Source organism: Halichondria panicea, chromosome 12 (genome assembly GCF_963675165.1).
Source record: "Halichondria panicea chromosome 12, odHalPani1.1, whole genome shotgun sequence".
Lineage (NCBI taxonomy): Eukaryota > Metazoa > Porifera > Demospongiae > Suberitida > Halichondriidae > Halichondria > Halichondria panicea.
In genome coordinates, this window is record NC_087388.1 from 5361591 (window position 1) to 5388908 (window position 27318).

General features: G+C 40.7%; 2 protein-coding genes and 2 long non-coding RNA genes across 9 annotated transcripts; 2 read left to right on the forward strand and 2 right to left on the reverse strand.

The window, feature by feature from the left end:
• LOC135345208 (hepatocyte growth factor receptor-like) lies at window positions 1–13055 on the forward strand. Of its 2 annotated transcripts, XM_064542584.1 has the most exons (25): window positions 1–191; window positions 3930–4774; window positions 4836–5021; window positions 5090–5218; window positions 5282–5515; window positions 5572–5852; window positions 6239–6344; window positions 6394–6519; window positions 6574–6672; window positions 7313–7418; window positions 7524–7712; window positions 7893–8289; window positions 8338–8599; window positions 8717–8938; window positions 8998–9150; window positions 9201–9427; window positions 9495–9544; window positions 9601–9693; window positions 9752–9835; window positions 9998–10215; window positions 10534–10646; window positions 11004–11169; window positions 11253–11395; window positions 11901–12058; window positions 12742–13055. In XM_064542584.1, exons 2-25 carry the CDS (start codon window positions 4073–4075, stop codon window positions 12813–12815), a joined length of 4518 nt encoding a protein of 1505 aa, XP_064398654.1. In that variant the 5' UTR covers window positions 1–191; window positions 3930–4072; the 3' UTR covers window positions 12816–13055. The 2 variants fall into 2 exon arrangements, with proteins under 2 accessions (XP_064398654.1, XP_064398653.1); XM_064542583.1 differs by lacking the exon at window positions 1–191 and having other exon boundaries at window positions 3791–4774.
• On the reverse strand, window positions 859–2702 carry LOC135345338 (uncharacterized). Its single transcript, XR_010397711.1, has 3 exons — window positions 2600–2702; window positions 1356–2538; window positions 859–1144 (listed from the first exon to the last, which is right to left on the reverse strand). It is a non-coding gene; the product is annotated as an uncharacterized LOC135345338 (long non-coding RNA).
• A 2009-nt stretch (window positions 13056–15064) lies between the features above and the next one.
• LOC135345210 (plexin-B1-like) lies at window positions 15065–26404 on the forward strand. 4 transcript variants are annotated; one of them, XM_064542586.1, is made up of 26 exons: window positions 15065–15317; window positions 15539–15665; window positions 15725–17470; window positions 17532–17717; window positions 17786–17914; window positions 17978–18211; window positions 18267–18547; window positions 18926–19031; window positions 19081–19206; window positions 19259–19357; window positions 19872–19971; window positions 20077–20265; window positions 20454–20850; window positions 20897–21158; window positions 22098–22319; window positions 22383–22532; window positions 22579–22808; window positions 22861–22910; window positions 22967–23059; window positions 23114–23197; window positions 23363–23580; window positions 23858–23970; window positions 24328–24493; window positions 24577–24719; window positions 25247–25404; window positions 26125–26404. In XM_064542586.1, the coding sequence occupies exons 3-26, from the start codon at window positions 16532–16534 to the stop codon at window positions 26196–26198; spliced, it is 4749 nt and encodes a 1582-aa protein (XP_064398656.1). In that variant the 5' UTR covers window positions 15065–15317; window positions 15539–15665; window positions 15725–16531; the 3' UTR covers window positions 26199–26404. The 4 variants fall into 4 exon arrangements, with proteins under 4 accessions (XP_064398656.1, XP_064398657.1, XP_064398659.1 ...); XM_064542587.1 differs by having other exon boundaries at window positions 15582–15665; XM_064542589.1 differs by lacking the exon at window positions 15539–15665 and having other exon boundaries at window positions 15067–15317.
• On the reverse strand, window positions 18728–20788 carry LOC135345339 (uncharacterized). 2 transcript variants are annotated; one of them, XR_010397713.1, is made up of 5 exons: window positions 20650–20788; window positions 20413–20598; window positions 19859–20295; window positions 19252–19333; window positions 18728–19204 (listed from the first exon to the last, which is right to left on the reverse strand). It is a non-coding gene; the product is annotated as an uncharacterized LOC135345339 (long non-coding RNA). The 2 variants fall into 2 exon arrangements; XR_010397712.1 differs by having other exon boundaries at window positions 19859–20598.
• Window positions 26405–27318: the final 914 nt, after the last annotated feature.

Sequence of the window (27318 nt, forward strand, 5' to 3'; positions counted from 1 at the left end):
TCCACACATTTTTCTTAATTGATGTGCGTACCTATAAGTGAATGCCTGTATCTCTTTTGAAGAGTTAATTCATCTAATTGCTGAAAACAGACATATTTTAAATTCTATGTGATATCCAATTACTGCATGGAGCGACTACCATAGCCACCTGGAGAAATATTGAACCTGACTCACAAACTATAGGAAATTAGGTGGGTTTAAAAGCTAGTTACTGATATGAATAATTTATAGCGATATAACATCGCAAGTAACATGCAATTTAATACTTAAGTTACTGTCAGACCTAGTATTACATGTAGGTATTGTATATAATTATAAAATTATGCAATATAGGACATTTCAAAATTGATGAATAAATATCACGCTTTACTGCACATGAATAATTATAGTGCTTCTCAGTTTTATAATTATTAGCTGGCTGGGAAGTATAACAACCTTCATAAGTCTCAAAGTCATGGTTATGTTATACCAATGACCTGCATGCCTATATATATCTACATTTAATAAGTCATCTCTACTTAATAGCCTAGAAAGATGGGGGGCTCCAGCCCCTAGCTGGAGACACCCCCCCTTCCTATACGCCACTGACCATTCATCTAACACAAGTTACCATGCACATAACGTCTCAAGTGCTGTCCAGTACACATCATTCAAACATAACTTCAACATTCTCAAATCTGTAATTTAGCGTTTTTACATCCTATGGCTATCTGTGTTTTTGTGACTACAAATGCAAGGGGAGTGGTCTTGAGGCAGTTGCATCACTCCACAACCCTTTCCTTGTTTGGACCCATATAGCGAGTTATTTCGTATGGTGGACATTTTCGTAGATTTCGAGTCGTATTTAAGAGCAATATACAAAATTAAAACTACGAAATTCTTCTACCACAATATAGATTCAACGTCACTAAAATACTAAAATTTAATGGGTTGTCACTATACTGCATGGTAGAATTATATACCATAATTCAGCTCAGTTATAATATACAGGAGAGTCATTCGGCCATTAAACAAAAGTTATTGTCTGTTTGTAGTCATTAATTTTCTTCTCTGAGGCCGTATACACTGTTCTCAGCTGTTAGAGGGTCACCTGACAGAAGGTCGCCATAGTGATGAGGGGCTTCAGTAGGCGTGGACACATAGTCTGCAGTGAAAGAAAATCGTATAGATGAAACAATTGTAATTATTGACATAACTCCCAACATTAATAATTCATAGTCAGTATAGTATACAGTAGACGGAAAAGGCACAGTATTTTTGCTTTTAGCCACTACTATAGTACAATCATACGTATAGGAAGACCTTACAATCTTAGGGCAAAAGTCTTAAACAGATTGTGTCTATAATACACTTACTGAACTGCTCCTCCTTGAGGCCATAGGCACTGTTCTCAATTGTTAGACAGTCAGCTGATGGAAGGTTACCATAGTGATGAGAAGCTTCAGTGGGCGTCAGTACATAGTCATATTCTACAGTAGAGGTAATGAAACATCAATCCAAGGAGTAGTTGACGGGAATCAAACAAAAATAGCGTATACATGCATGTAGCATGTTGCCAAGGTTAAATATTGTACATACATGGTCATTTACAAAAATAATAATACATACTATATTATATAGCTAGTGTTCAAGGTATGATGATTTAAATTTGTTTGAGCATACTAATCAATTATTCATGACATGCCAACAATTTGGCAATACAGCAATTTTCCAAGTACAAAGTGACACTACATGTACAACAATGAGTCTCAACGTAGGGAACATAACAATGTAATGTTGTTCATGATGTTGTGATTGACATAAGGCCACTCTCCCCTTCACTTGTTTTTGACCAATCCTAGTAATTTCAGTGGTGCAAGTTCACATCTTTTTTGTTCAGCAGGGGTGTAACTAGCAATGAGGCAGAGGAGGCTCTTGCCTCCTGTACTATTGAACTTCAAGTTTCATGTGACTCGCTTTTAATAGCTAGCTAGCTAACTTCTGGATAACCAGCCAACTAGGTACATAGAATAAGCAGAAATGAGCTCTATCACTGTCTTGTTGATGACGAAAAGGGAAGAAAAGCAAGTAAATAGCATTGTCATGCGCTTCTACGCAATAATTAATGGGTGTGGTTTCCAGTTAAACAATTTGCAGGGGCGCAAGCCTCCTTCCCGTAACATTTCTAGTTACGCCCCTGTTCAGTACGTGTTAGAAAAGACAGAAGTGGAGATATAGTAATTATTGGTAGAGGTTCTATTCTTGAAGACAATAAATTACATACCTATATACGTTGAATTTTGTACTTTATGAAATGATAATGCTATACCTTAGTAGATGCTGGTTCTAAATAGACCTTTACCAGTTCAACTGAGTGTAGTGCAGAGCCTGATAGGAGTTTGAGCTTCATTTTTGGTCTGCAGCTAGCTAAAGAGTTCCGCTATAGTGCTCAGTTCTTACATTTTCGCAGGAGTCCTTACTGGTGAGAATATCAGCACTGTCCGAACTTATGTTGTTTTTGTCCGACAATCGCTACCACCGGACAGCGTTTTCTTTCAGCTATAAAACAAACATTTTTCACAGTATAGCTACACAATTTGGAGAATAGATAGCATAAGACATTAGCTTTAAAATGGTCTTTGAATGGTGTCTGTATCTTTTGTAGTTTTGACCATATCGGTGTCCGACATATGATGACGTCCGGTGATTGATACTTTACTCTAGAATAGAGTAAGACTTAGCCTCGATCCCAGGCCGAGTTTTCGCTTTTATAACGGTTAGGCGAACAACTGGGCCTGGTACTAGTTGTCTGCGCATGCGTCAAATTTTCATTGTATTTGTGGTCGGCAAAGATATTTAATAAATCAATAATAGAAATTTGTACACAGAAAATGCACAGAGTGAGTACACAAAAGATGCACATAGGGAGCTGCTTCACAAGGGCCTGGGGAGTTGCCAGTTGTGCTGCAGCACGATTACAGTGACCCAGGGCAACTTCAAGATGATTGAATGCCTTCAAATTACGTTTCAACGATTTAGCAGGCTGCTGGACTTCTCTGATTCTAGGCCCCAACTTGTAACTCAGTTAAACTTTGCTTGAGAAAACGTAGATTCTCTTGATGCCTCTGAGCTACCCAGCAACACTCAAACGATCAGGTCATACTCCAGTCCTGTAAGTATAGGACAATATTAAAGAAACCAAACACGGTTAAACCCTTACCTTAAACTGTCCAGTCTTGTCCGTTAGTATGGCCAAGAGGAACAATGTTGGGATAGCTGGATAGTAGCCATTGCTCCTGTACAGAGAAGTAGACATTCAAAATACGTGTAGATCTACTGTATACATGTACATATTAAATTTCTCGTATTAAACAGGTTATAGTGTCATTGTCGACGAGCTGATGATGGCAGCACCAAGTTCTCTAGCTCACACTCTTCACTTGATCCACCATATTAATGATGATACTATAGATCTTTTAATACCAAACATGAACACGACTTGACATGATAGCATAGGGCCCACACAAAAATATCTGACCTTAACAAGCTTGACAAAGCTTTATACCTTTTCCCTTGTTGTTCAGTCTTCAGAATAATGTTTTCTAAGCTTCAGAGAAGAGAGAAGCTTCAGCTAAGAGCCATTCCAATAATGATAAAACGGGAACTGACTTCTAGTACACGATAGTACACGAATATAAATGTCACAAAAGTGAACGAGAATATCCATTCGTCAGAATCTGACAAACGACTGACGCATGTGCAGACAACTAGTACCAGGCCCAGTTGTTCGCCTAACCGTTATAAAAGCGAAAACTCGGCCTGGGATCGAGGCTAAGTAAGACTAAGAAGTAGAGCTATGTTATTGTCACTCTTATTTTTGTTTTTGCTGCAAAGAGCAGCTCATTCTCAATATTTCTCCTATGATTATGCTGAAACTGATACTCTCCCAGGACTGCAAGTGGACTCCACTGGGAGAACATTCCTTGCTGCAGACAACTATCTGTATAGACTGAATGCTCAGCTAATACAAGAGGAGAGAGTTGATCTAGGAGATACTGTCATTACCGAAGGACTTTCCCTGAGCTCTACTGGGATGTTGGTGGTGTGTTTAAATGATCTCTCTTGCTCTGTCTACAATGCAAGTAACCTCATTGCTGGTCCTATCAGGAGTGTCAGTAATGCTATAGGAAGTTTGGATTTTGGAGTAGCTATCATTGCGTCAAGAGACACTTTCTACACTGGAGAAGACAATTATGGGATGGTACTGAAACAATTCGGAGAAGGTTTCAATAGATCGTCTGACAACAATCCATCAGGCGAACTCAATGAATTTGTTTTGGAAGATAGTGACTTTTCACGACAATTCTATGCATATGGTGGTTTTGTGAGTGGTGGATTTGCCTATTACGTTGTCGTCGACTTTCAACCTGTTAGTGCACTAGCTATAAGACTGTTACGTGTTTGCAACATGCCTGATTGTGGAGGCCCAAGTACCTGTGGAGTGACTGCTTTGTATGAACTGGGAATCAATTGTGGCTTTCAAACGATCACTGAAGATACTTGTTTATGTGCAGTGTCACTAGCAGAGGACTTCAGTGGGATATCTGGACCCACTGCTGTTATAAATCTTTGCTACGGTGGTACTAACTCTATTTGTGTGGTCAATATCACTGCTGTCAATGAAGCTATGGACGCTAAATATGACTCTTGTATTGTGTCACGGACTGTTGGAGAAAAAGTTGGCTTACCATGGAGAACAGGCTCAGATAACTGCGATACTCTGCCTCAGCCTCAGGTTTGTATTGCCTATACTTGCATACTCCTATAACATAGAAATCACATAATATATTTTCCAGGAAACAAGGAACAGATGTGACACACCCAGTCCAGTCGGCCTTCTTATCCTAAATGGTGGTATTGACATAATAGCACCAGTTTGTATCAACTTTGGAAAGAGTTTTATCGCCATAGCTTCAGTAGCTGTGAAAGTGGAGCATTTTTCCTTTGTGTTTGTGGCAACTAATGAGCCCATTATAAGAGGAGTAAGTGCAGTTCTGTTGAGTCAGCTATATATTGTGTATAATCATGGTATTGTTTGTCATTGTCACAGTACGATGTCAGTGGTACATCGACTCTGGGCCCCGATAGTGCATTCTACAATCAGCAATTGGCCTCTAATGTATTACATTTGTCATGGCACGAGGGTCTAAACTACATCACAGCAGCCTCTTGGAACTCTGTGAGTTAAAGTTTGCATGTATGTCCTACCCTATCCATCTGCCTCCCCTCTGTCCTCTGCTAGGTGTTCCAAATACCGATTGAAGAGTGCTTCCAGCGTTTAGACTGTACTAGTTGTACCAGTGACCTCAACCCGCTGTGTGGGTGGTGTGTGGTGGAGAAAAAGTGCTCTCGTCAGACGCAGTGTCAGAACTCCAGTATTTCTAGTAGATGGACACAGGACAATGCCAACTGTTTTACTGCTGCTACTGTGGAGCCTATGCAACTTGTGCTTGACCCTGAGATTCTTGCCACTGAGGTAAGACTTGTGTGTATATGTGTCTGATATCATATAAACGACCCCCTCCCCCCCAGCTCACAGTGACCCTGACCTCTCCCGGCCTGCCTAACCTCCTTCCTGGAGAGAGCTTCTACTGTCATCTGGCGGACAGTGAAGGACGTTTCCCACCCATCATAGTACCAGCTGTTGAGGTCACCCCAGGAACAGTGTTCAGTTGTGATATTGAAGGACTGGTACCTGACTACCCTGGAGTGACTGCAACCATCAACCTGGGCTTTCAAAACTCTCTGTTCAATGAGCCATTTGATATCACCAACCAAGCGCTTACCATCTACAGGTGCTCAGCAGGAGAAAGGTATCCACATACATGCATGTATATTAAATACAAATTAGTTTTCTAGTATAATTATAAGCTCATAAATACAACTCCCACAAATAAATGATTGAAGATTATCACAATATAAATTGTAGTTTGTCTGCAATGTGTAGCCATGCAGGCTGAGTTTTTGCTTTATAATTATCGGATGGAAAAATAACCTGGGACAATGCCAACCGTTTCACAAATAACCTACACAGGCGTGTCTATATAGCGATATAGTAAACTGTGTAGTAAAACAAATGCATGTACACTAAAAACATTAAAAAGTGCGACAACTTAATTAGTGTGCTCAACACACTTAAGAACATTGTCTATATAGAGAAAATACGATAATTATGTCTTTATGACACCGTTGTATACAGCTGTAAGAATTGTCTTGGGATAAATAATCCGTGTCGATGGTGTAACCTCAACAAGCAATGCAGTGGAACATCAGCTCCTTGCAAGAATGTATCTCACTTCCTACAGGTGAGCTCAGTGACGTGATGATGACCTGTATATACGTCCCTCTGTACAGGTGTTTGCAGGCAACGACTTCACTGCCGAGTGCCCCTTGTTGGACACGCCCCCCTCTGGTGGGTACACTCAACCAGTAAGGGTGGCCCAGGACCTTCGACTGACCACCAGGAACCTCATCTCCCCTGTAAGTAACATGACCTGTATATCTGATTGTTCCATAGTTTCCCTCACCATATAGACAGATGGCTTTGAGTACTATTGTGTTGTGAATGGAGTTAGTCTGACAGCTCAGTATGAGAACGAGAGCTCCATCCTGTGTACAGTGGGCAGTGGACAAGTGAGTATTTAGTGATTGTTTAGCTTATGTGACTGTGGAATGAAGAGGATCACTTGTACTGTTTGTCACATTAGATACTTAATAAGTTTGTGATGGTAGCTTATGTGATTGAATTATCCAGTGGAATGAAGAGGATCACTTGTACTGTTATAGTTACAATAAACACTTGCATGTATTACGTGCCTGATTAACATGTACATGAATGTTCCAAGTTCCGCTGTACATGGTTAATGCGCCTCGGCATGTTTTACTTCGCTCCAGAATGTTAGAGTGTATAGAATAGGACATTAAATTAATGCATAGTTTTTTTAACGAAAGTGTTCCGCTATAGTAATATTCAAGAAATAAATAATATTAGAGCAAGAGTAATACAGTGTTATGGAAGAGGAGCTTAATGTAACAAGTCTCATTAAAATTAATGGCTGCTGCATGTTTTTGGTAAGAGAACAACAGCTAGAAAGAGCTACTAGTTTTTGTTGCATCGTTAAACAGTTACAGCTGGAACAGACACACATGTGCACACACACAGTCAGTATTCTTCGTGTGGCTACGCAGATTTTATAATGCACACAGTCATGTACTTGTAAACACATCCTGATTAAAATTAATAATAGCTACATACTGACGATTTGGTTTACAGCTCACACTTTCCCCTGGTGTTGGAAGTTTCCCTGTGGTTGTTATGGTAACCTGGACGGGGAATGACATCAACCACACACTGAGCAACACCATGCAACAACTTTCAGGTATCATTATATGTATCTGTCAACCATAATTCTTTGGATAATTTGGATAGACGCTTCCAGGTAGTCTAGACAATCTACTAGTTCACCCCGCACCCACACATATAGTGACGTTGTATGATTGTCGTGACTTGGCCAGTGGATATCTGGAATGTATTGCAGTCAGAATGGGGTCAGAGTTTGCATGTGGGTGGTGTGGGGGTAGTTGTGAGGTGATGCAAGAGTGCTCCAATACTTTCATTACTGAGGGGGACAATCCTCCTGCCCCTGTCATCAACTCATTCACTCCAATGTCAGGTAAGAATGCAGTGAACGTATATACCTGCGTACATACAGTATGTGATTGTCATAATTATGTAGTGTAGTCAAAGATCTATCATACTTGCATTACTAAGCCTTTTTAACTTTAGTAGTAAGTATATGCATGCTTAACTCACTATTGATTACATACAAAATTTGTACATACTTAATCCTCAGGACCAGTTGAGGGTGGTACAGCAATCACTTTGAGGGGTACTGACTTCGGAAGAACTTTTGTTGACGTTCAGAACTCCATCCTTACATTAGGAGGCGTGGCTTGCATTCCCCTCATCACTGGTTATATACCATGGCAACAGTTTGTCTGTGAGACTGCACATTTTTTAACAGAAGGGTCAAAAGACTTCTCTCTGACTATTGACTCTAGAGTAGCCGTTGTAATTGGTGGCTCCTTCACTGCGATAGATCCTACTGTCAGCAGTGTGACTCCCACCTTTGGACCCATGGCCGGGGGAACTAAAGTGGTTGTGAGGGGTACTGCACTGAACGTGGGTAACCAGGAGGACACTAGAGTCTTTCTAGAGGTCAGCGAGTCATACTACGTCTGCAAAATATTGTGAGTGATACTCTATAATTATAACAAAGCTCAAACTTTTTTCTGCAGATCTATCGAGTCTCAAGTGATTTGTTGCAGTACCTCAGCAGCAAACCTCACCTCTACTGCTTTGGTGGTAGTGTCCATTGATGCTGCCAGAGTCAGCAATCCAGGAATGGTCTTCAGTTATCGTAACAACCCTAATGTGACTGCTGTGTTTCCTAGCAACACCATTCCCAGTGGAGGCATCACACTGACCTTTACTGGACTGGACTTGGACGTAGTACAGCAGCATGTGTTGGAGGTATACCAGCCAATGGGGGATCCTCTGGTAAGCTGCCGTATATATATTCGATGGTCAAACTTTTTGATTGACATTTTTCAGAGAACGATGCCCCACGTACTTGTGTCGAATATGTTGTGTCGTTATTGTGTCCCTCCCCTACAGAGGAGCAACTGCAGTGTTGTGGACAATACCACCATCACATGCTTGACTCCTAGTCTGACAACAACCTCACTCACCCCATTGGACTATGCCCTATGGTTTGATGATGTCCCACTCATTACACAAGCACACTTCCTTATCAGCGTCCAACCAGATCCTTCTCAATTTAGACTAGATAGTTCTCAAGAGGTCACCAGTGGCACAGAGACGCTCATACGCATTGTGGTATGTATGATTAGCTAGTACACTGACTCTACTGTTATCGTGTGTGTATATCCATGCAGGGTGATAATGTTGACTCAGTAGAGACCAGTGAGATAAGAGTGATCGTGGGAGGCGAGGAGTGTACTACGACACCTAGTAGTTTAAGAGGAAACGAAATCATCTGTATCGCCCCCTTGGAGCTCCCGGGAGGGGAAAACTCAGCCATCATTCAAGTGAGTGACTATTAAACTGCATATTAGCTAAAATTATACTGTCCCTTCAGGTGAACGTTGGGAGCAACATCTCTCAAGTATTGGACCAGCAGCTGACTTACACAAGTCCTGTGACTGCTGCAGTTCCACTGGAGATCATCATCCCGAGTGTTTTGGGGGTTATTGTGATGATTGTGTGTGTAATGCTAATCATTTTTGTTCGTTTCTATCTGAACTCTCGGAAGAAGATCGTGTCAATTGCTGTGCATGAACAGATGATGGAAATCGTGGCTAATACGTAATAATTAGTGTGTAGTCCGTAGCTAGTCCGTATATAGCTGTTCAATTATCTTATTCATTTACAGGAGAACACGGGAGGACATATTTCCTATGGATGGCAATACAGCACTCATTAGTAAGTTAAGTTCTATATTATAGTTTGCACTGATAATTATATTCACTGACCCACAGAATCAGAACTTGTTGAGATTGCTGAGTCAATCCCAGACTCAATCAAAATTCCAGCCTCCATATTGAAGCTCTCCAGTACTGCAATTGGACAAGGTAAAGAAACATTAAAATAATTTACGGAGAGTGTAACTATATAATTATAATTATACAGGTGAATTTGGCGTTGTGTACAAGGGAGTCCTGACAGACTGGAACAATGTACCTATTCAAGGGGTGGCCGTGAAGACACTGAAAGGTACGATTTCATATAGCTTGCTTAATTAATATACTGTTTTCAGCGACTAACTTTATGTTCTATACATGCATGCATGCATGGTTGTCATTCATGAATTTATTCTTTTCACTATTCTTATAACAGATTACAATTTCTGCAATTATAACCTCAGTTCTTCTGCAGGTCTGTTCTCATTGTCGGATGTTCAGAGCATGGTGTGTGAGGTGAACAAGATGCAGGACTTTGACCATCCTCACGTCATGTCCCTGATTGGGGTGTGTCTCGATGCTGGCCCCGGCATTGCCATAGTGATGCCATATATGGCAAACGGGAGTGTTATTGGATATCTCAAGAGAGAAAGGAGCAGCCTTGAGTTGGATGATGACTGTGAGATTGATCAGGTGTGTATATAGCTTAAAATCATGGCAGTATCTAGCCTTGTCTGCATGGGTGTCTCTGGAGAGATGTGAGTGCAATCAAGGGGCTGATTAGTGTGTGTATAGTTATAAGGGAGGACAAAGGTGCACACTATATATACACTCCCATCTTCTACCGTAGTCAGGATTATTTACTTCCAATTTACTCTTAAACGATTAATTTAACCAGCCTATAGTATTCAATTTGAGGATTATGGGGATATAGTCTCGTTATAGGAGAAGGTGGTGAGCTTTTTCAGAACACCAAAAATTGTGTGAGGAAGCTCTTGACATTTTCTACAGGTTCTGGAAGTGAGGAAACTGCTACTAAAGATGTGCCATCAGATAGCACTGGGAATGGCCTACTTGGCCGAGCAGAACTTTGTCCATCGCGACCTTGCGGCCAGAAACTGCATGTGAGTGAACTATCGACGACTGCATGTGTGTACAGAAAAACAAGAATTATAATTTGAAGACATATTAACTAGATCTAGCTGTTTAAGACATGAAAAGATTCCTTGTTTCTCATCAGCCACTTCCTCAATTTGCATGAGGGGAAGAGGCCAGAGGAGGATCGTCTCTGTCAAAAGGTCTTCCGAAGGACTTTAAAATTCCACTCAACTAGCTCCACGTGAATTGGACATACTATAAAGAAAGAGTAGATGAGTGGAATTCAATTTAAGTCCTCTGGAAGCAGCTATAATTGACCCTGACGATCCTCCATTGCTACGTATATCTATATAGTGTGATGTTCATCTTGTACATTCCTATAGGCTGGACTCGGGAGGAGGTATCAGGGTGGGGGACTTTGGTCTGGCTGAGGACGTCTATACTAGCGGCTACTTCAGACAGAACGACCGAGCGAATGTGAAGCTGCCCTACAAATGGATGGCCTTGGAGAGTCTCAACGATGCCATCTTCACAGAGAAAACTGATGTGGTCAGTCATGCAGTACAGCATACATGCATGGTATTAGCTTAAGGCAATAATTGTTGTTATAATTATGTTGTCCATGTGCCCAGTGGTCGTATGGTGTGACTATGTGGGAAGTCTTCAATGGAGGAAAGACCCCCTACCCTGCCGTGGACCCACACTCCCTCATCCAGCTGCTGGGAGAGGGGCGGAGACTAGAAAAACCTCTCAATGCAGCCTGTGCCATTGAGATGTGAGTGTATACCTGAGTTCAGTAAAAATTTTCAGGGTGGTATACATAATATTATATTGTATGGCAGTTTCAATGAGCTTTGTGTTCAAGCGAGCCCCTGTAAACAGGTCTTGTAATCCGGGTAGACTGAGGGGAGCTATAGGCCGCTGCATGTATGCCATTTGATTATTACTCCGTGCATTCGCAACACGCAGCAGAGTTAGAGTGATTTGTGTGTGTGTGGACACAAAAATGAGCTGTTTGAGCAAACTAGACACTTTCATGGACTGCTTAAGCCTTATATAAAACTGCTAATGAGACAGTAGTTGAAAAATAATACGCTATAGTTACAGTTGAATTGTAAGTGATCTTCGAAGACAAAAAAAAACACTAATCGTTGCTATAGATTCAGGATCATTTCCCGTAATCATAACGTTATAGTAAGGTCATTCGGTAAAAAATGATTGTATCTGTTTTGTTGCTGCATGGGGTGAATATGTTCTATATGAGAATCTTATACATGCAGTTCTAAGCTGATGCGTCAGTGTTGGAGGGAGGATCCAGAGGAGAGGCCAACCTTCTCACAACTGTCCTCCATTGTGGAGAGGCTACTGACATCCATTGCTGGCTACACTGAGCTCTGTATGGTGCTACTGAACCCAATTCAAGAAGCGGAGCAGCTCAGTAAGTGTATGAAAATTATAGATATATACCGGTTAGTAAGCCGGCGCATGCGCCTATAGCGAAAAGAGCAGGCCTCTATGCGCCTATTATCTGGATATGCTTATAGAGATTAACCACGCCCATGACGTTTCAATAAAGCAAATCTCCATTAGATATAGCTCGATCGTTTGTCTCCAAGAGGTCTATAGTTATATCTGACAGCAGTAACACAGCTACCGGTAGTTAACATCTATAAAGAAGTGTGGAGACCAGTTGTTGGGCAGATAACTTTGCAGAAAACCATGCGCCTTCTATCCAGGCTCTTAGTCTGCTAACCAGGCGCCTATTAGTTGATGTGCGCTTATCAACAAGATTATAAGGTAATAGTTAAAAATACTGTACCTTAGTATGGCTGCCCACAAAGATCATCACAATTTTTGAATTTACTTAGTGTACCGTATAGCGGGTAATTTTCGGGGGACAAAATATTCGTATTGAGACATTTCGTGGGTAATATTTTCGTGGCTGGAGTTTGCAGTGCAGGTAAAGGTAAGCAATGTCGCTTCATTCGTAGGTAAAATATTCGTGGTTCAGTGTTAAACCATATTTTGCCCCACGGAAATTATCCTCTATACGATATAATTATGCTAAAACATGCATGTTGTTATAATTATATAGTTTAATCATTCTTACTGCCCATGCAGAATGTGACAATTTACCCACACCCACTGAAGACGCTCATCGCTATGTCGATGGTCCACTAGATCACCCTCTATAGCATTCGAAAACAGAATGTACAAAGAAGAATTTACTGCAACATGTAATTAATTTTAATGCTTATAGCTCACGAGGTTAAAGTCGTATTGCTGTTCTCTGTACAGTATAATGTAGTGAACTGTATCCAGCTGCTTTTATCTTAACTAGCATCATAATAGTATATATACACATGTAGTATTATCGTAGCCTATTATTGTTTTTACACATGCATGCAAAGTTAATTTTCCAATATCTGTCTTAATTTAATGACAATTAATTTTGTGTAAAACTCGAATGCATAACTTGCTGACTTTACTGTGCTGTATTAACAAATTGCAGTTGTATATAATTATGCAACTGTTCTCACTATAAAAAAATAATAAGGTTATTAACCACTGAGACAGTGGTCTGTCTGTCTGGTTGTCTGTCTGTCTGTGTCTACTCACCTGGATGTGATAGTGCTGTGTTTGTACCATGGATATAGCCTAGCTGTAATACCTGTTCTCCTATATAATTATTGTAATGTATAATTATGTACTGATTGCTGTTGTATTGAATTGTGAGATGATTTTCTATTTGGCTAACTGGACATATCCAAGTTTTAACACGACTTGTTCACTACTCACTCTACTGCATAATAATTATTTCATGCATGCATAAATAGAACAGTGGATCTATGATTAGGGGTTGGTAGATTATGCGCTCGAGATATTATACCTATTAGCTATGCTATTCTTTTATCCTCAAGTTAACATCCTATTATTCTTTCAAACCGCCTATTATTCCCACATTATTTGTGTGTGTGGGTGCGGGGTGAACTAGTAGATTGTCTATAGACTATCTGGAAGCGTCTATCCACTTTCAGTTTGTTCCAACTCGCTATTGTGTGGGAAGAATGAGTTTTTTAAATAGTTAGTTCTTGTGAAGGGTTTTAAGAGCTGCATGGGGTTTCTATAATGGTTTGGGTAAGCAGAATTTGCCAGTTCAGGTTTGGTTGGGTACTTAACCTTGTCAAATAAAATATTGAATAGAGGCATAGCTTTGCCATTTTTCTTCTGCTAGCCATGGTAGGTATGTCACAGTATATATAGTCAAGTAGCTCATTGTAATTAAAGCGCCATGATTTGGTGCAGACTCTGAGGGCAAACTTTTGGACATCCTCTATTGCCTTGATGTCTTTGGCAAGAAAAGGATCCCACACAGGACTGGCATACTCCATGTGTGGTCGAATCAGTAATTTATGTAGTTTGCTGAGTGTAAAGGGGCTTTGAGAATTTGTAAAAGTTCCTGTAGAGTATATAATCCTACTAACTTGCGACTTTTATTGCAAATTATATTTGTGTGATAGGACCATGTGAGATCAGATGAGAAGTTTAATGATTGCGGAAAGTTTGAATTTTTGAGCAAGCTGTTCACCATCGACGTAGCAAGCTAAAAATTGGTTGAACAATTAAGAAGGATCTGAATAACAACATATTCAAGGTAAATGCCATGCAAATGAATAGTGTTTGCAAAGCAGTTGCACAAACTTTGACATAAATACACAACTTGGGAACACATCATGAATGACTTCAAGCCTTCTAGCTTGCTGCTAAGCATGCACATACATCAGATGCACTAGTAATAAGTTGATTCTACTTTAGGCAGTCACTGGTTCCTTTCACATCTGGAGATATGCAGCCATGAGTTCCACCAACCACATGCAGAGACTATTCAGAATGAGCTATCTTTGAATTTTTGCGCAAGCTGTTCACACTATCTCAATCAAGTCCAAACTTGCTGAGTCAATTTGTCTCCTAGTAACAAGTTCTAGTTCAGTAAATGGTCTGTGTTATGAGCTTTGAAAATTCAGAAAAAATCACCCTTCACTACAATCATGGATGCTACAATCTGAGAGTTGTTGGTGTCATCATTATTAGCGATGTCAGACCGGATTTTCATTTGCTATTTCTAACTCCTATGTATTACTATCTCTTTTGAACACTCCAGGCAAACCAGAAAAACTTTACTGCACTGGATTTGGTCAAGCGAATGCAGAGATACAGCGTTTTGAAGAACACTAGTCAGGAAAAAATTCTTACAAAAATTTACGGCATTTTAATGTACTTGAGCGGGACTTATGAAATGCTGCTGAACCACTTGGACTATTCAAAAAAGTATGAAATGGACACTCAGGACTCATTGTAACAATTTCAATTTTGAATAAAGTTTATAATGTTTCTGTAATGTATATCTTTATGATGTCCCTATAAAGGAGGGAAGGATTGGCAACGGAAGTGGTTCACGTGATCATTTTACATGTGTTTCTGCTGTTTTGTAATGAAACCATCCGTGACTCGCCTGTTTTCCTGCCAGAATGCCCGCGAAAAGCAGAAAAAGTCTCTTGTGGTCTTCCTTTAGTGCCTCATGACCTCTCATGGTGTTACACTGATGTTGTGCTTTATTTAGAGTTAGATTATCTTGCCAGTTTGTAAAACTAAAAAAACAAAGACTTTTTACTACAGAAAAACTACAATTTTACAAGGTTTGATCCCTTTTTAAGAAACAGTACTCATCCATATTACTATTCTTCAAGTTTTCCTGGTTGTATGCTACTGAAAGGCAAAAATCGCCTATTCATACCATTTAGAATGTGTTGTAGTGTTGCGTATGGCTTATTTCATCTGACGTTTTATGCTCCCTTTTTAAGAAACACACATGCTTTTAAAATTATACTGACTTCATGAGAGTGTTTATCAATGTCAGGTCCATCAACTGGCACAGGTTTTGTGCTTTAAATTTTTGTCAGTTGCAGAAAATATGACTGGAGGTGTAAGGCCTGATTATCGGCTTATAATATAGTAAGAAACAGAACTGGGATAGAAAGCTCCAGGTCAGTGCCACAGTGTTTTACTAACTCATTCATATGCCCCCCCCTCCCCACATACACAGTCATACTATTAGATCTTCATCGTACTATCAGTATGCTGGAAGAAATTTATGAAGCTGAAGAAGGAAGAGTTGATTGACTATTTTGGGCTACATATTAAAAAACGAAATGAAAGACTTTGTTACATGCAAAAGACCTGTACAGTTGTATAGCACCAGCTCTACCTCATGCAGTAGCAGCAGTAGCAGTTCATTATGCAGCTTATTATGGCAGTTTAACTTTATATGACTTGTGAAATGTTGATAATTTATTAAAATTTGGTATTAATAAAATGTCGTACAGAACATGTTACAGAGAATATTGATAATGGCTACAGTACTATCAGTCTATCTATGTTATCTAGTTCTTGTGCATACAAGCCCAGAGCTTGTATCAAATGTGAGAATGGACATGAACACAAGCAGTATTGTCTAAGTATTAAAGTGTTGTTTCTGAGCTTCTCTCTTTCTTGTTGACTTTGAGAATCCCTCTCAGTATTTAACATGAGGCAGATTCTTGGGATATCAACTTGCATCTGTCATCAATGACTTCTTTCAGAGTTAATAATGACTTGTTCTCTCTGTTATTTTTATTGCCATAGTTTGGAGGCAACAAAAGTAGAGGCAAAGTGATGCATTCCAATGACGTAGCGTGTCACGGATAGCTTCAAATTTTCTACCGTTGCCAATCCTCCCCTTCCTATATCTTTGGCCGGACAGATAGCCACTTAGAGACAATTAAATCGGCCTGGGAACAAGGCTAATCTAACACTGCAGCTATTTAGAATTAGCAATGCATGCTAGAATAGAGTAAAACTAAGAAGTAGAGCTATGTTATTGTCACTCTTATTTTTGTTTTTGCTGCAAAGAGCAGCTCATTCTCAATATTTCTCCTATGATTATGCTGAAACTTACCCGGACCCAGGACTGCAAGTGGACTCCACTGGGAGAACATTCCTTGCTGCAGACAACTACCTGTATAGACTGAATGCTCAGCTAATACAAGAGGAGAGAGTTGATCTAGGAGATACTGTCATTGACGAAGGACTTTCCCTGAGCTCTACTGGGATGTTGGTGGTGTGTTTAAATGATCTCTCTTGCTCTGTCTACAATGCAAGTAACCTCATTGCTGGTCCTATCAGGAGTGTCAGTAATGCTATAGGAAGTTTGGAAGTAGCTATCATTGCGTCAAGAGACACTTTCTACACTGGAGAATACAAATTGAATTATGGGATGGTACTGAAACAATTCGGAGAAGGTTTCAATAGATCGTCTGACAACAATCCATCAGGCGAACTCAATGAATTTGTTATAGAAGTTATTAACTTTTCACGAGACTTCTATGCATATGGTGGTTTTGTGAGTGGTGGATTTGCCTATTACGTTGTCGTCGACTCTGATCCTATTAGTGCACGAGCTATAAGACTGTTACGTATTTGCAACATGCCTGGTTGTGGAGGCCCAAGTACCTGTGGAGTGACTGCTTTGTATGAACTGGGAATCAATTGTGGCTTTTATACGATCAATGGAGAAACTCATGTGTGTGCAGTGTCATTAGTGGAGGACTTCAGTGGGATATCTGGACCCACTGCTGTTATAAATCTTTGCCACGGTGGTACTAACTCTATTTGTGTGGTCAATATCACTGCTGTCAATGAAGCTATGGACGCTAAATATGACTCTTGTATTGTGTCACGGACTGTTGGAGAAAAAGTTGGCTTACCATGGAGAACAGGCTCAGATAACTGCGATACTCTGCCTCAGCCTCAGGTTTGTATTGCCTATACTTGCATACTCCTATAACATAGAAATCACATAATATATTTTCCAGGAAACAAGGAACAGATGTGACACACCCAGTCCAGTCGGCCTTCTTATCCCAAATGGTGGTATTGACATAATAGCACCAGTTCGTATCGACTTTGGAGAGAGTTTTATCTCCATAGCTTCAGTAGCTGTGAAAGTGGAGCATTTTTCCTTTGTGTTTGTGGCAACTGATGAGCCCATTATAAGAGGAGTAAGTGCAGTTCTGTTGAGTCAGCTATATATTGTGTATAATCATGGTATTGTTTGTCATTGTCACAGTACGATGTCAGTGGTACATCGACTCTGGGCCCCGATAGTGCATTCTACAATCAGCAATTGGCCTCTCGTGTATTACATTTGTCATGGCACGAGGGTCTAAACTACATCACAGCAGCCACTAGAAACTCTGTGAGTTAAAGTTTGCATGTATGTCCTACCCTATCCATCTGCCTCCCCTCTGTCCTCTGTTAGGTGTTCCAAATACCGATTGAAGAGTGCTTCCAGCGTTTAGACTGTACTAGTTGTACCAGTGACCTCAACCCGCTGTGTGGGTGGTGTGTGGTGGAGAAAAAGTGCTCTCGTCAGACGCAGTGTCAGAACTCCAGTATTTCTAGTAGATGGACACAGGACAATGCCAACTGTTTTACTGCTGCTACTGTGGAGCCTATGCAACTTGTGCTTGACCCTGAGATTCTTGCCACTGAGGTAAGACTTGTGTGTATATAGTTGTGTCTGATATCATATAAACGACCCCCCACAGCTCACAGTGACCCTGACCTCTCCCGGCCTGCCTAACCTCCTTCCTGGAGAGAGCTTCTACTGTCATCTGGCGGACAGTGAAGGACGTTTCCCACCCATCATAGTACCAGCTGTTGAGGTCACCCCAGGAACAGTGTTCAGTTGTGATATTGAAGGACTGGTACCTGACTACCCTGGAGTGACTGCAACCATCAACCTGGGCTTTCAGAGCTCCCTGTTCAATGAGCCATTTGATATCACCAACCAAGCGCTTACCATCTACAGGTGCTCAGCAGGAGAAAGGTATCCACATACATGTATATTAAATACAAATTAGTTTTCTAGTATAATTATAAGCTCATAAATACAACTCCCACAAATAAATGATTGAAGATTATCACAATATAAATTGTAGTTTGTCTGCAATGTGTAGCCAGGCTGAGTTTTCGCTTTATAATTATCGGATGGAAAAATAACCTGGGACAATGCCAACTGTTTCACAAATAACCTACACAGGCGTGTCTATATAGCGATATAGTAAACTGTGTAGTAAAACAAATGCATGTACACTAAAAACATTAAAAAGTGTGACAACTTAATTAGTGTGCTCAACACATTTAAGAACATTGTCTATATAGAGAAAATACGATAATTATGTCTTTATGACACCGTTGTATACAGCTGTAAGAATTGTCTTGGGATAAATAATCCGTGTGGATGGTGTAACCTCAACAAGCAATGCAGTGGAACATCAGCTCCTTGCAGGAATGTATCTCACTTCCTACAGGTGAGCTCAGTGACATGATGATGACCTGTATATACGTCCCTCTGTACAGGTGTTTGCAGGCAACGACTTCACTGCCGAGTGCCCCTTGTTGGACACGCCCCCCTCTGGTGGGTACACTCAACCAGTAAGGGTGGCCCAGGACCTTCGACTGACCACCAGGAACCTCATCTCCCCTGTAAGTAACATGACCTGTATCTGATTGTTCCATAGTTTCCCTCACCATATAGACAGATGGCTTTGAGTACTATTGTGTTGTGAATGGAGTTAGTCTGACAGCTCAGTATGAGAACGAGAGCTCCATCCTGTGTACAGTGGGCAGTGGACAAGTGAGTATTTTATGTGATTGAATTATCCAGTGGAATGAAGAGGATCGCTTGTACTGTTAGTCACAATAAATACTTGCATGTATTACGTGCCTGACTAACATGTACACGAATGTTCCAAGTTCCACTGTACATGTGCTAATGCGCCTCGGCATGTTTTACTTCGCTCCAGAATGTTAGAGTGTATAGAATAGGACATTAGTTTGTAAAGTAATGCATATTTTTTTTAAATAAGTGTTCTATATAATAATATTCAAAAAACAAATTAGAGCAAGAGTATAATACAGTGTTATGAAAGAGGAGCTTAGTCTCATTGAATGGCTGCTGCATGTTTCTGACATCAAGCTAAGATAACAATGGCTAGAAGAAGCTATTAGTTTTTGTTGCATCGTTAAATAGTTACAGCTGGAACAGACACAAACACAATCAGTATTAAATAATGCACACAGTCATGTACTTGTCCTAATTAAATAATAGCATGCAAGTATAATTGAATTAACATACTGAAAATTTGTAGTTCGGCACACTTTCTCCTGGTGTTGGAAGTTTCCTTGTGGTTGTTATGGTAACCTGGACGGGGAATGATATCAACCAAACACTGAGCAACACCATGTCAGGTATACCATTATAAAATTATCTGCCAACCATGAATAATGTGGATAGCTAGACGCTTCCAGATAGTCTAGACAATCTACTAGTTCACCCCACACCCACACACACAGTGACGTTGTATGATTGTCGTGACTTGGCCAGTGGATATTTGGAATGTATTGCAGTCAGAATGGGGTCAGAGTTCGCATGTGGGTGGTGTGGAGGTAGTTGTGAGGTGAGGCAAGAGTGCTCCAATACTTTCATTACTGAGGCGGACAATCCTCCTGCCCCTGTCATCAACTCATTCACTCCAATGTCGGGTAAGAATGCAGTGAGCGTAATATACGTACCTATCATTATGCGTACATACAGCATGTGATTGTCATATGTATAGTGTATAGATCTATCATACTTGCATTACTAAGCTTTTTCCTTCATGAGCTTAGTAGTAAGTATGTTTAACTCACTATTGATCGAGGACATACAAAATCATATACTCAATCCTCAGGACCAGTTGAGGGTGGTACAGCAATCACTTTGAGGGGTACTGACTTCGGAGGAACTTTTGTCGACGTTCAGAACTCCATTCTTACATTAGGAGGCGTGGCTTGCACTCCCCTCATCACTGGTTACATACCATGGCACCAGTTTGTCTGTGAGACCACACATTTTTTAACAGAAGGGTCAAAAGACTTCTCTCTGACCATTGACTCTAGAGTAGCATTTGTAAACGGTGGCTCCTTCACTACGGTGGATCCTACTGTCAGCAGTGTGTCTCCGACCTTTGGACCCATGGCCGGGGGAACTAAAGTAGTTGTGAGGGGGTCTGCACTGAACGTGGGTAACCAGGAGGACACTAGAGTCTCTCTAGAGGTCAGCGAGTCAAACTACGTCTGCAAAATATCGTGAGTGATACTCTATATAACACAAAGCTCAAACTTTTTTCTGCAGATCTATCGAGTCTCAAGAGATTTGTTGCAGTACCTCAGCAGCAAACCTCACCTCCACTGCTTTGGTGGTGGTTTCCATTGATGCTGCCAGAGTCAGCAATCCAGGAGTGGTCTTCAGTTATCGTAACAATCCTAATGTGACTGCTGTGTTTCCTAGCAACACCATTCCTAGTGGAGGCATCACACTGACCTTTACTGGACTGGACTTGGACGTAGTACAGCAGCATGTGTTGGAGGTATACCAGCCAATGGGGGATCCTCTGGTAAGCTGCCGTATATATATCAGTGGCGTGTACAATGGGGGGCTTTGGGGGCTTGAGCACCCCCCTGTCCTCCCAGACAACCATGAAACTAATCCTATCACTCAGTAGCTAGCTAGCTAGCTAACTGTGCAGCTCTATCTCATTGACAACGATCAAGTCATGACCACGCCCAATTGAGCATGCGCAATCAGTATTGCCATTTGTTATGTAATGCATAATAGCTGATCAAGATCCTCTGCACTCTCCCAGTCACCTCTTGCTCCACTGAGAGATACTGAGAAGCAATGACTAACACTAGAATGACTGGACATCCCCATTGCAGTGATTGACCATTTTGCTAGGATGTACCCCAGGAGAATAGTGCATGGAGATCCTACAAGATGACTGACACATAATTATGTCTTATTATCACGCTATGCATGTATTAGATCCCATTTGAGTGTATTTAGCAGGAAACTATGAGCTATAGTACCGGTACTATAGATTGCTCTGGGCTACAAACTGCAACATTATACATTGTATTGTCATTTACAAGAATATACACATGTAATAACATAAAAATTACTGTAGCTAGATGCTTTGTCTAGTATCATAGTAACAGAACTAGAATAGAAGAGAGAAGCTTTAGAAGAGAATAGTAGGAGCCGCTCTTTTCTTTGGCAGTGTGCTGTACTTTTTTGCTGCAAGGCTGCATGGGGGAGGAGCTGGATGTATGAAAGATGCGCCGAAATAAATGCGGGGGCGTAAAATCGCGCTCGCTATGCGCACCCAATTTTTTCTGTACTCTTGAGCACCCTCCTGCTTCAATCTCTAGAAACGCCCCTGTATATAGCCGGTAATTTCGATGGTCAAACTTTTTGATTGACATTTTTACAGAGAACGACGCCCCACGTACTTGTGTCGAATATGTTGTGTCGTTATTGTGTCCCTCCCCTACAGAGGAGCAACTGCAGTGTTGTGGACAATACGACCATCATATGCTTGACTCCTAGTCTGACAACAACCTCACTCACCCCATTGGACTATGCCCTACTGTTTGATGATGTCCCACTCATTACACAAGCACACCTCCTCATCAGTGTCCAATCAGATCCTTCTCAATTTAGACTAGATAGTTTTCAAGAGGTCACCAGTGGCACAGAGACGCTCATACGCATTGTGGTATGTATTATTAGCTAGTACACTGACTATACTGTTATCGTGTGTGTATATATATCCATGCAGGGTGATAATCTTGACTCAGTAGAGACCAGTGAGATAAGAGTGATCGTGGGAGGGGAGGAGTGTACTACGACAAGTAGTTTAAGAGGAAACGAAATCATCTGTATCGCCCCCTTGGAGCCCCCGGGAGGAGAAAACTCAGCCATCATTCAAGTGAGTGACTATTAAACTGCATATTAGCTATATATTGTGCCTTCAGGTGAACGTTGGGAGCAACATCTCTCAAGTATTGGACCAGCAACTGACTTACACAAGTCCTGTGGCTGCTGCAGTTCCACTGGAGATCATCATCCCGAGTGTTTTGGGGGTTATTGTGATGATCGTGTGTGTAATGCTGACCATTTTTGTCTGTGTCTATCTGAACTCTCGGAGGAAGACCGTGTCAATTGCTATGCATGAGCAGCAGATGATGGAAATCGTGGCTAATACGTAATAATTAGTGTGTAGTCCGTAGCTGTTCAATTATCTTATTCATTTACAGGAGAACACAGGAGGACATATTTCCTATGGATGGCAATACAGCACTCATTAGTAAGTTAAGTTCTATATTATAGTTTGCACTGATAATTATATTCACTGACCCACAGAATCAGAACTTGTTGAGATTGCTGAGTCCATCCCAGACTCAATCAAAATTCCAGCCTCCATATTGAAGCTCTCCAATACTGCAATTGGACAAGGTAAAGAAAGATTAATAATTTACGGAGAGTGTAACTATAATTATAATTATACAGGTGAATTTGGCGTTGTGTACAAGGGAGTCCTGACAGACTGGAACAATGTACCTATTCAAGGGGTGGCCGTGAAGACACTGAAAGGTACGATTTCATAGCTAGCTTAATTAATATACTGTTTTCAGCGACTAACTTTATGTACTATACATGCATGCATGGTTGTCATTCATGAATTTATTCTTTTCACTATTATTATTATACTTATAAGAGATTACAATTTCTGCAATTATAACCTCAGTTCTTCTGCAGGTCTGTTCTCATTGTCGGATGTTCAGAGCATGGTGTGTGAGGTGAACAAGATGCAGGACTTTGACCATCCTCACGTCATGTCCCTGATTGGGGTGTGTCTCGATGCTGGCCCCGGCATTGCCATAGTGATGCCATATATGGCCAACGGGAGTGTTATTGGATATCTCAAGAGAGAAAGGAGCAGCCTTGAGTTGGATGATGACTGTGAGATTGATCAGGTGTGTATAGCTTAAAATCATGGCAGTATCTAGCCTTGTCTGCATGGGTGTCTCTGCAGAGATGTGAGTGCAATCAAGGGGCTGATTAGTGTGTGTGTAGTTATAAGGGAGGACAAAGGTGCACACTATATATACACTCCCATCTTCTACCGTAGTCAGGATTATTTACCTCCAATTTACTCTTAAACGGTTAATTTAACCAGCTTAAAAAAAGAGTATTCAATTTGAGGATTATGGAGATAGTCTCATTATATTATATTATTGATATTTTCTACAGATTTTGGAAGTGAGGAAACTGCTACTAAAGATGTGCCATCAGATAGCACTGGGAATGGCCTACTTGGCCGAGCAGAACTTTGTCCATCGCGACCTTGCGGCCAGAAACTGCATGTGAGTGAACTATCGATGACTGCATGTGTGTACAGAGAAACAAGAATTATAATTTGAAGATATATTAACTAGATCTAGCTGTTTAGGACATGAAAAGATTCCTTGTTTCTCATCAGCCATTTCCTCAATTTGCATGAGGGGAAGAGGCCAGAGGAGGATCGTCTCTGTCAAAAGGTCTTCCGAAGGACTTTAAAATTCCACTCAACTAGCTCCACGTGAATTGGACATACTATAAAGAAAAAGTAGATGAGTGGAATTCAATTTAAGTCCTCTGGAAGCACTGGCTATAACTGACCCTGACGATCCTCCATTGCTACGTATATCTATATACTTAGTTAATGTTGTACATTCCTATAGGCTGGACTCGGGAGGAGGTATCAGGGTGGGGGACTTTGGTCTGGCTGAGGACGTCTATGCTAGCGGCTACTTCAGACAGAACGACCGAGCCAATGTGAAGCTGCCCTACAAATGGATGGCCTTGGAGAGTCTCAACGATGCCATCTTCACAGAGAAAACTGATGTGGTCAGTCATGCAGTACAGCATACATGCATGGTATTAGCCTAAGGCAATAATTGTTGTTATAATTATGTTGTTCATGTGCCCAGTGGTCATATGGTGTGACTGTGTGGGAGGTCTTCAATGGAGGAAAGACTCCCTACCCTGCCGTGGACCCACACTCCCTCATCCAGCTGCTGGGAGAGGGGCAGAGACTAAAGAGACCTCTCAATGCAGCCTGTGCCATTGAGATGTGAGTGTATACCGGCCTGAGTTCAGTAAAAATTTCCAGGGTGGTATACATGATATTATATTGTATGGCAGTTTCAATGAGCTTTGTGTTCAAGCGAGCTCCTGTAAACAGGTCTGGTAATCTGGGTATACTGAGGGGAGCTATGGGCCACTGCATGTATGCCATTTGATTATTACTCCGTGCATTCGCAACACGCAGGAGAGTTAGAGTGATTAGTGTGTGTGTGGACACAAAAATGAGCTGTTTGAGCAAACTAGACACTTTCATGGACTGCTTAAGCCTTATATATAACTGCTAATGAGACAGTATAGTTGAAAAATAATACGCTAGTTACAGTTGAATTGTAAGTGATCTTCGAAGACAAAAAAAAACACTAATCGTTGCTATAGATTCACGATCATTTCCCGTAATCATAACGTTATAGTAAGGTCATTCGATAAAAAGTGATTGTATCTGTTTTACCGCTGCAATGAAGCTCAGCGCTGCACGGGGTGAATATGTTCTATATGAGAATCTTACACATGCAGTTCTAAACTGATGCGTCAGTGTTGGAGGGAGGATCCAGAGGAGAGGCCAACCTTCTCACAACTGTCCTCCATTGTGGAGAGGCTACTGACATCCATTGCTGGCTACACTGAGCTCGGTATGGTGCTACTGAACCCAATTCAAGAAGCAGAGCAGCTCAGTAAGTGTATGAAAATTATAGACATACCGGTTAGTAAGCCGGCGCGCATGTGCCTATAGTGAAAAGAGCAGGCCTCTATGCGCCTATTATCCACATGCGCTTATAGAGATTAACCACGCCCGTGATGTTTCAATAAAGCAAATCTCCATTATATATAGCTAGCTCGATCGTTTATCTGCAAGGGGTCTATAGTTATATCTGACAGCAGTAACACAACTATTGGTATAGTGAAAGATACTTAACATCTATAAAGAAGTGTGCCTGGAGACCAGTTGTTGGGCAGATAACTTTGCGAAAACCATGCAGCATGCATGGGCCTTCTATCCAGGATCTTAGTCTACTAACCAGGCGCCTCTATTAGTTGATGTGCGCTTATTAACCAGATTATAAGGTAATAGCTAAAAAGATTGTACCTTAGTATGGCTATTAATGCCCACAAAGATCATCACAATTTTTGAACACGTATACTTAGTGTACCGTATAGCGGGTAATTTTCGGGGGACAAAATATTCGTATTGAGACATTTTGTGGGTAATATTTTCGTGGCTGGAGCTTGCACTGCATGCAGGTAAAGGTAAGCAATGTCGCTTCATTCGTGGGTAAAATATTCGTGGTCCAGTGTTAAACCACGAAAACCATAAATATTTTGCACCACAAAAATTACCCTCTATATACGGTATAATTATGCTATATAGCTTAATCATTCTTACTGCCATGCAGATTGTGATAATTTACCCACACCCACTGAAGACGCTCATCGCTATGTAGATGGTCGACTAGATCACCCTCTATAGCATTCGAAAACAGAATGTACAAAGAAGAATTTACTGCAACAGATAATTAATCAATGCTTATACGTAGCTCATGAGGTTAAAGTCGAATTGCTGTTCCCTGCATGTACAGTATAAATGTAGTGAACTGTAACCAGCTGCTTTTAATTAGCATCATAATAGTATATACATGTATAGTATTATCGTAGCCTATTATTGTTTTTACACATGCATGCATGCAAAGTTAATCAATATCTGTCTTTAATAACAATTAATTTTGTGTAAAACTCAAATGCATAACTTGCTGACTTTACTGTGCTGTATTAACAAATTGCATCCAGGTGAGTAGACACAGACAGACAGACAGATAGACAGATAGACAGACAGACATGCAAACAGACAGACAGACAGACAGACGGACTACTATATATCCCGAGTCACCGCGGCGCAGACATGGGTTAATAACCTTATTATTTTTTTATAGTCAAAAAATTGGAACAGTTGCATAATTATATACCATTAGCGTGTGTATAACACATAATTTTATTGTACACTAGGTTTTTAATTACATCGATTTTATAAAAGTATTAGAATATCAGTCACATTCTTTTGTAATATTAATGCTTCAGTGTACGCATGTGTAACAGCAGCATACGATAATCAATTTGTGTGCGTGTGTATCCAGCTGTGTAACTGCTCAACAATCAAATTGACAATGCATCGTAACACTATAATAATTATATAGGCTTTTGGCATTTGGGATCTTGATTGTTGGATTTGCAAAATAGCTTCGTTCTCGAGTTATGCATGGCTATGAACTTATCCGGCTCATCACAGTAGTCTGTATTATAGTTTTATTTGCCATGGAATCTCAGAATCAGGCGTAACAAATTTAAATTCTACTTAGTAATTTGCAGAGCCGCTAGCTATATTGGTAGCTGCAGGGGTGAGGAAATAGTTGCAAAGCTGCACTACCAAAATGAGTACAATCTATTATGAATTTACCGGAAAATTGACTCTGAGTCATCTTTCTTGAAAATAGTGGCCGCATAATGCGCTTGCGTTACGAGCTGGTATAAGCAAACGAATGAGCTCTGCATGAGGTATCAGTATCGTCGTCGTCTTCATTCTATTTTGTCATAAA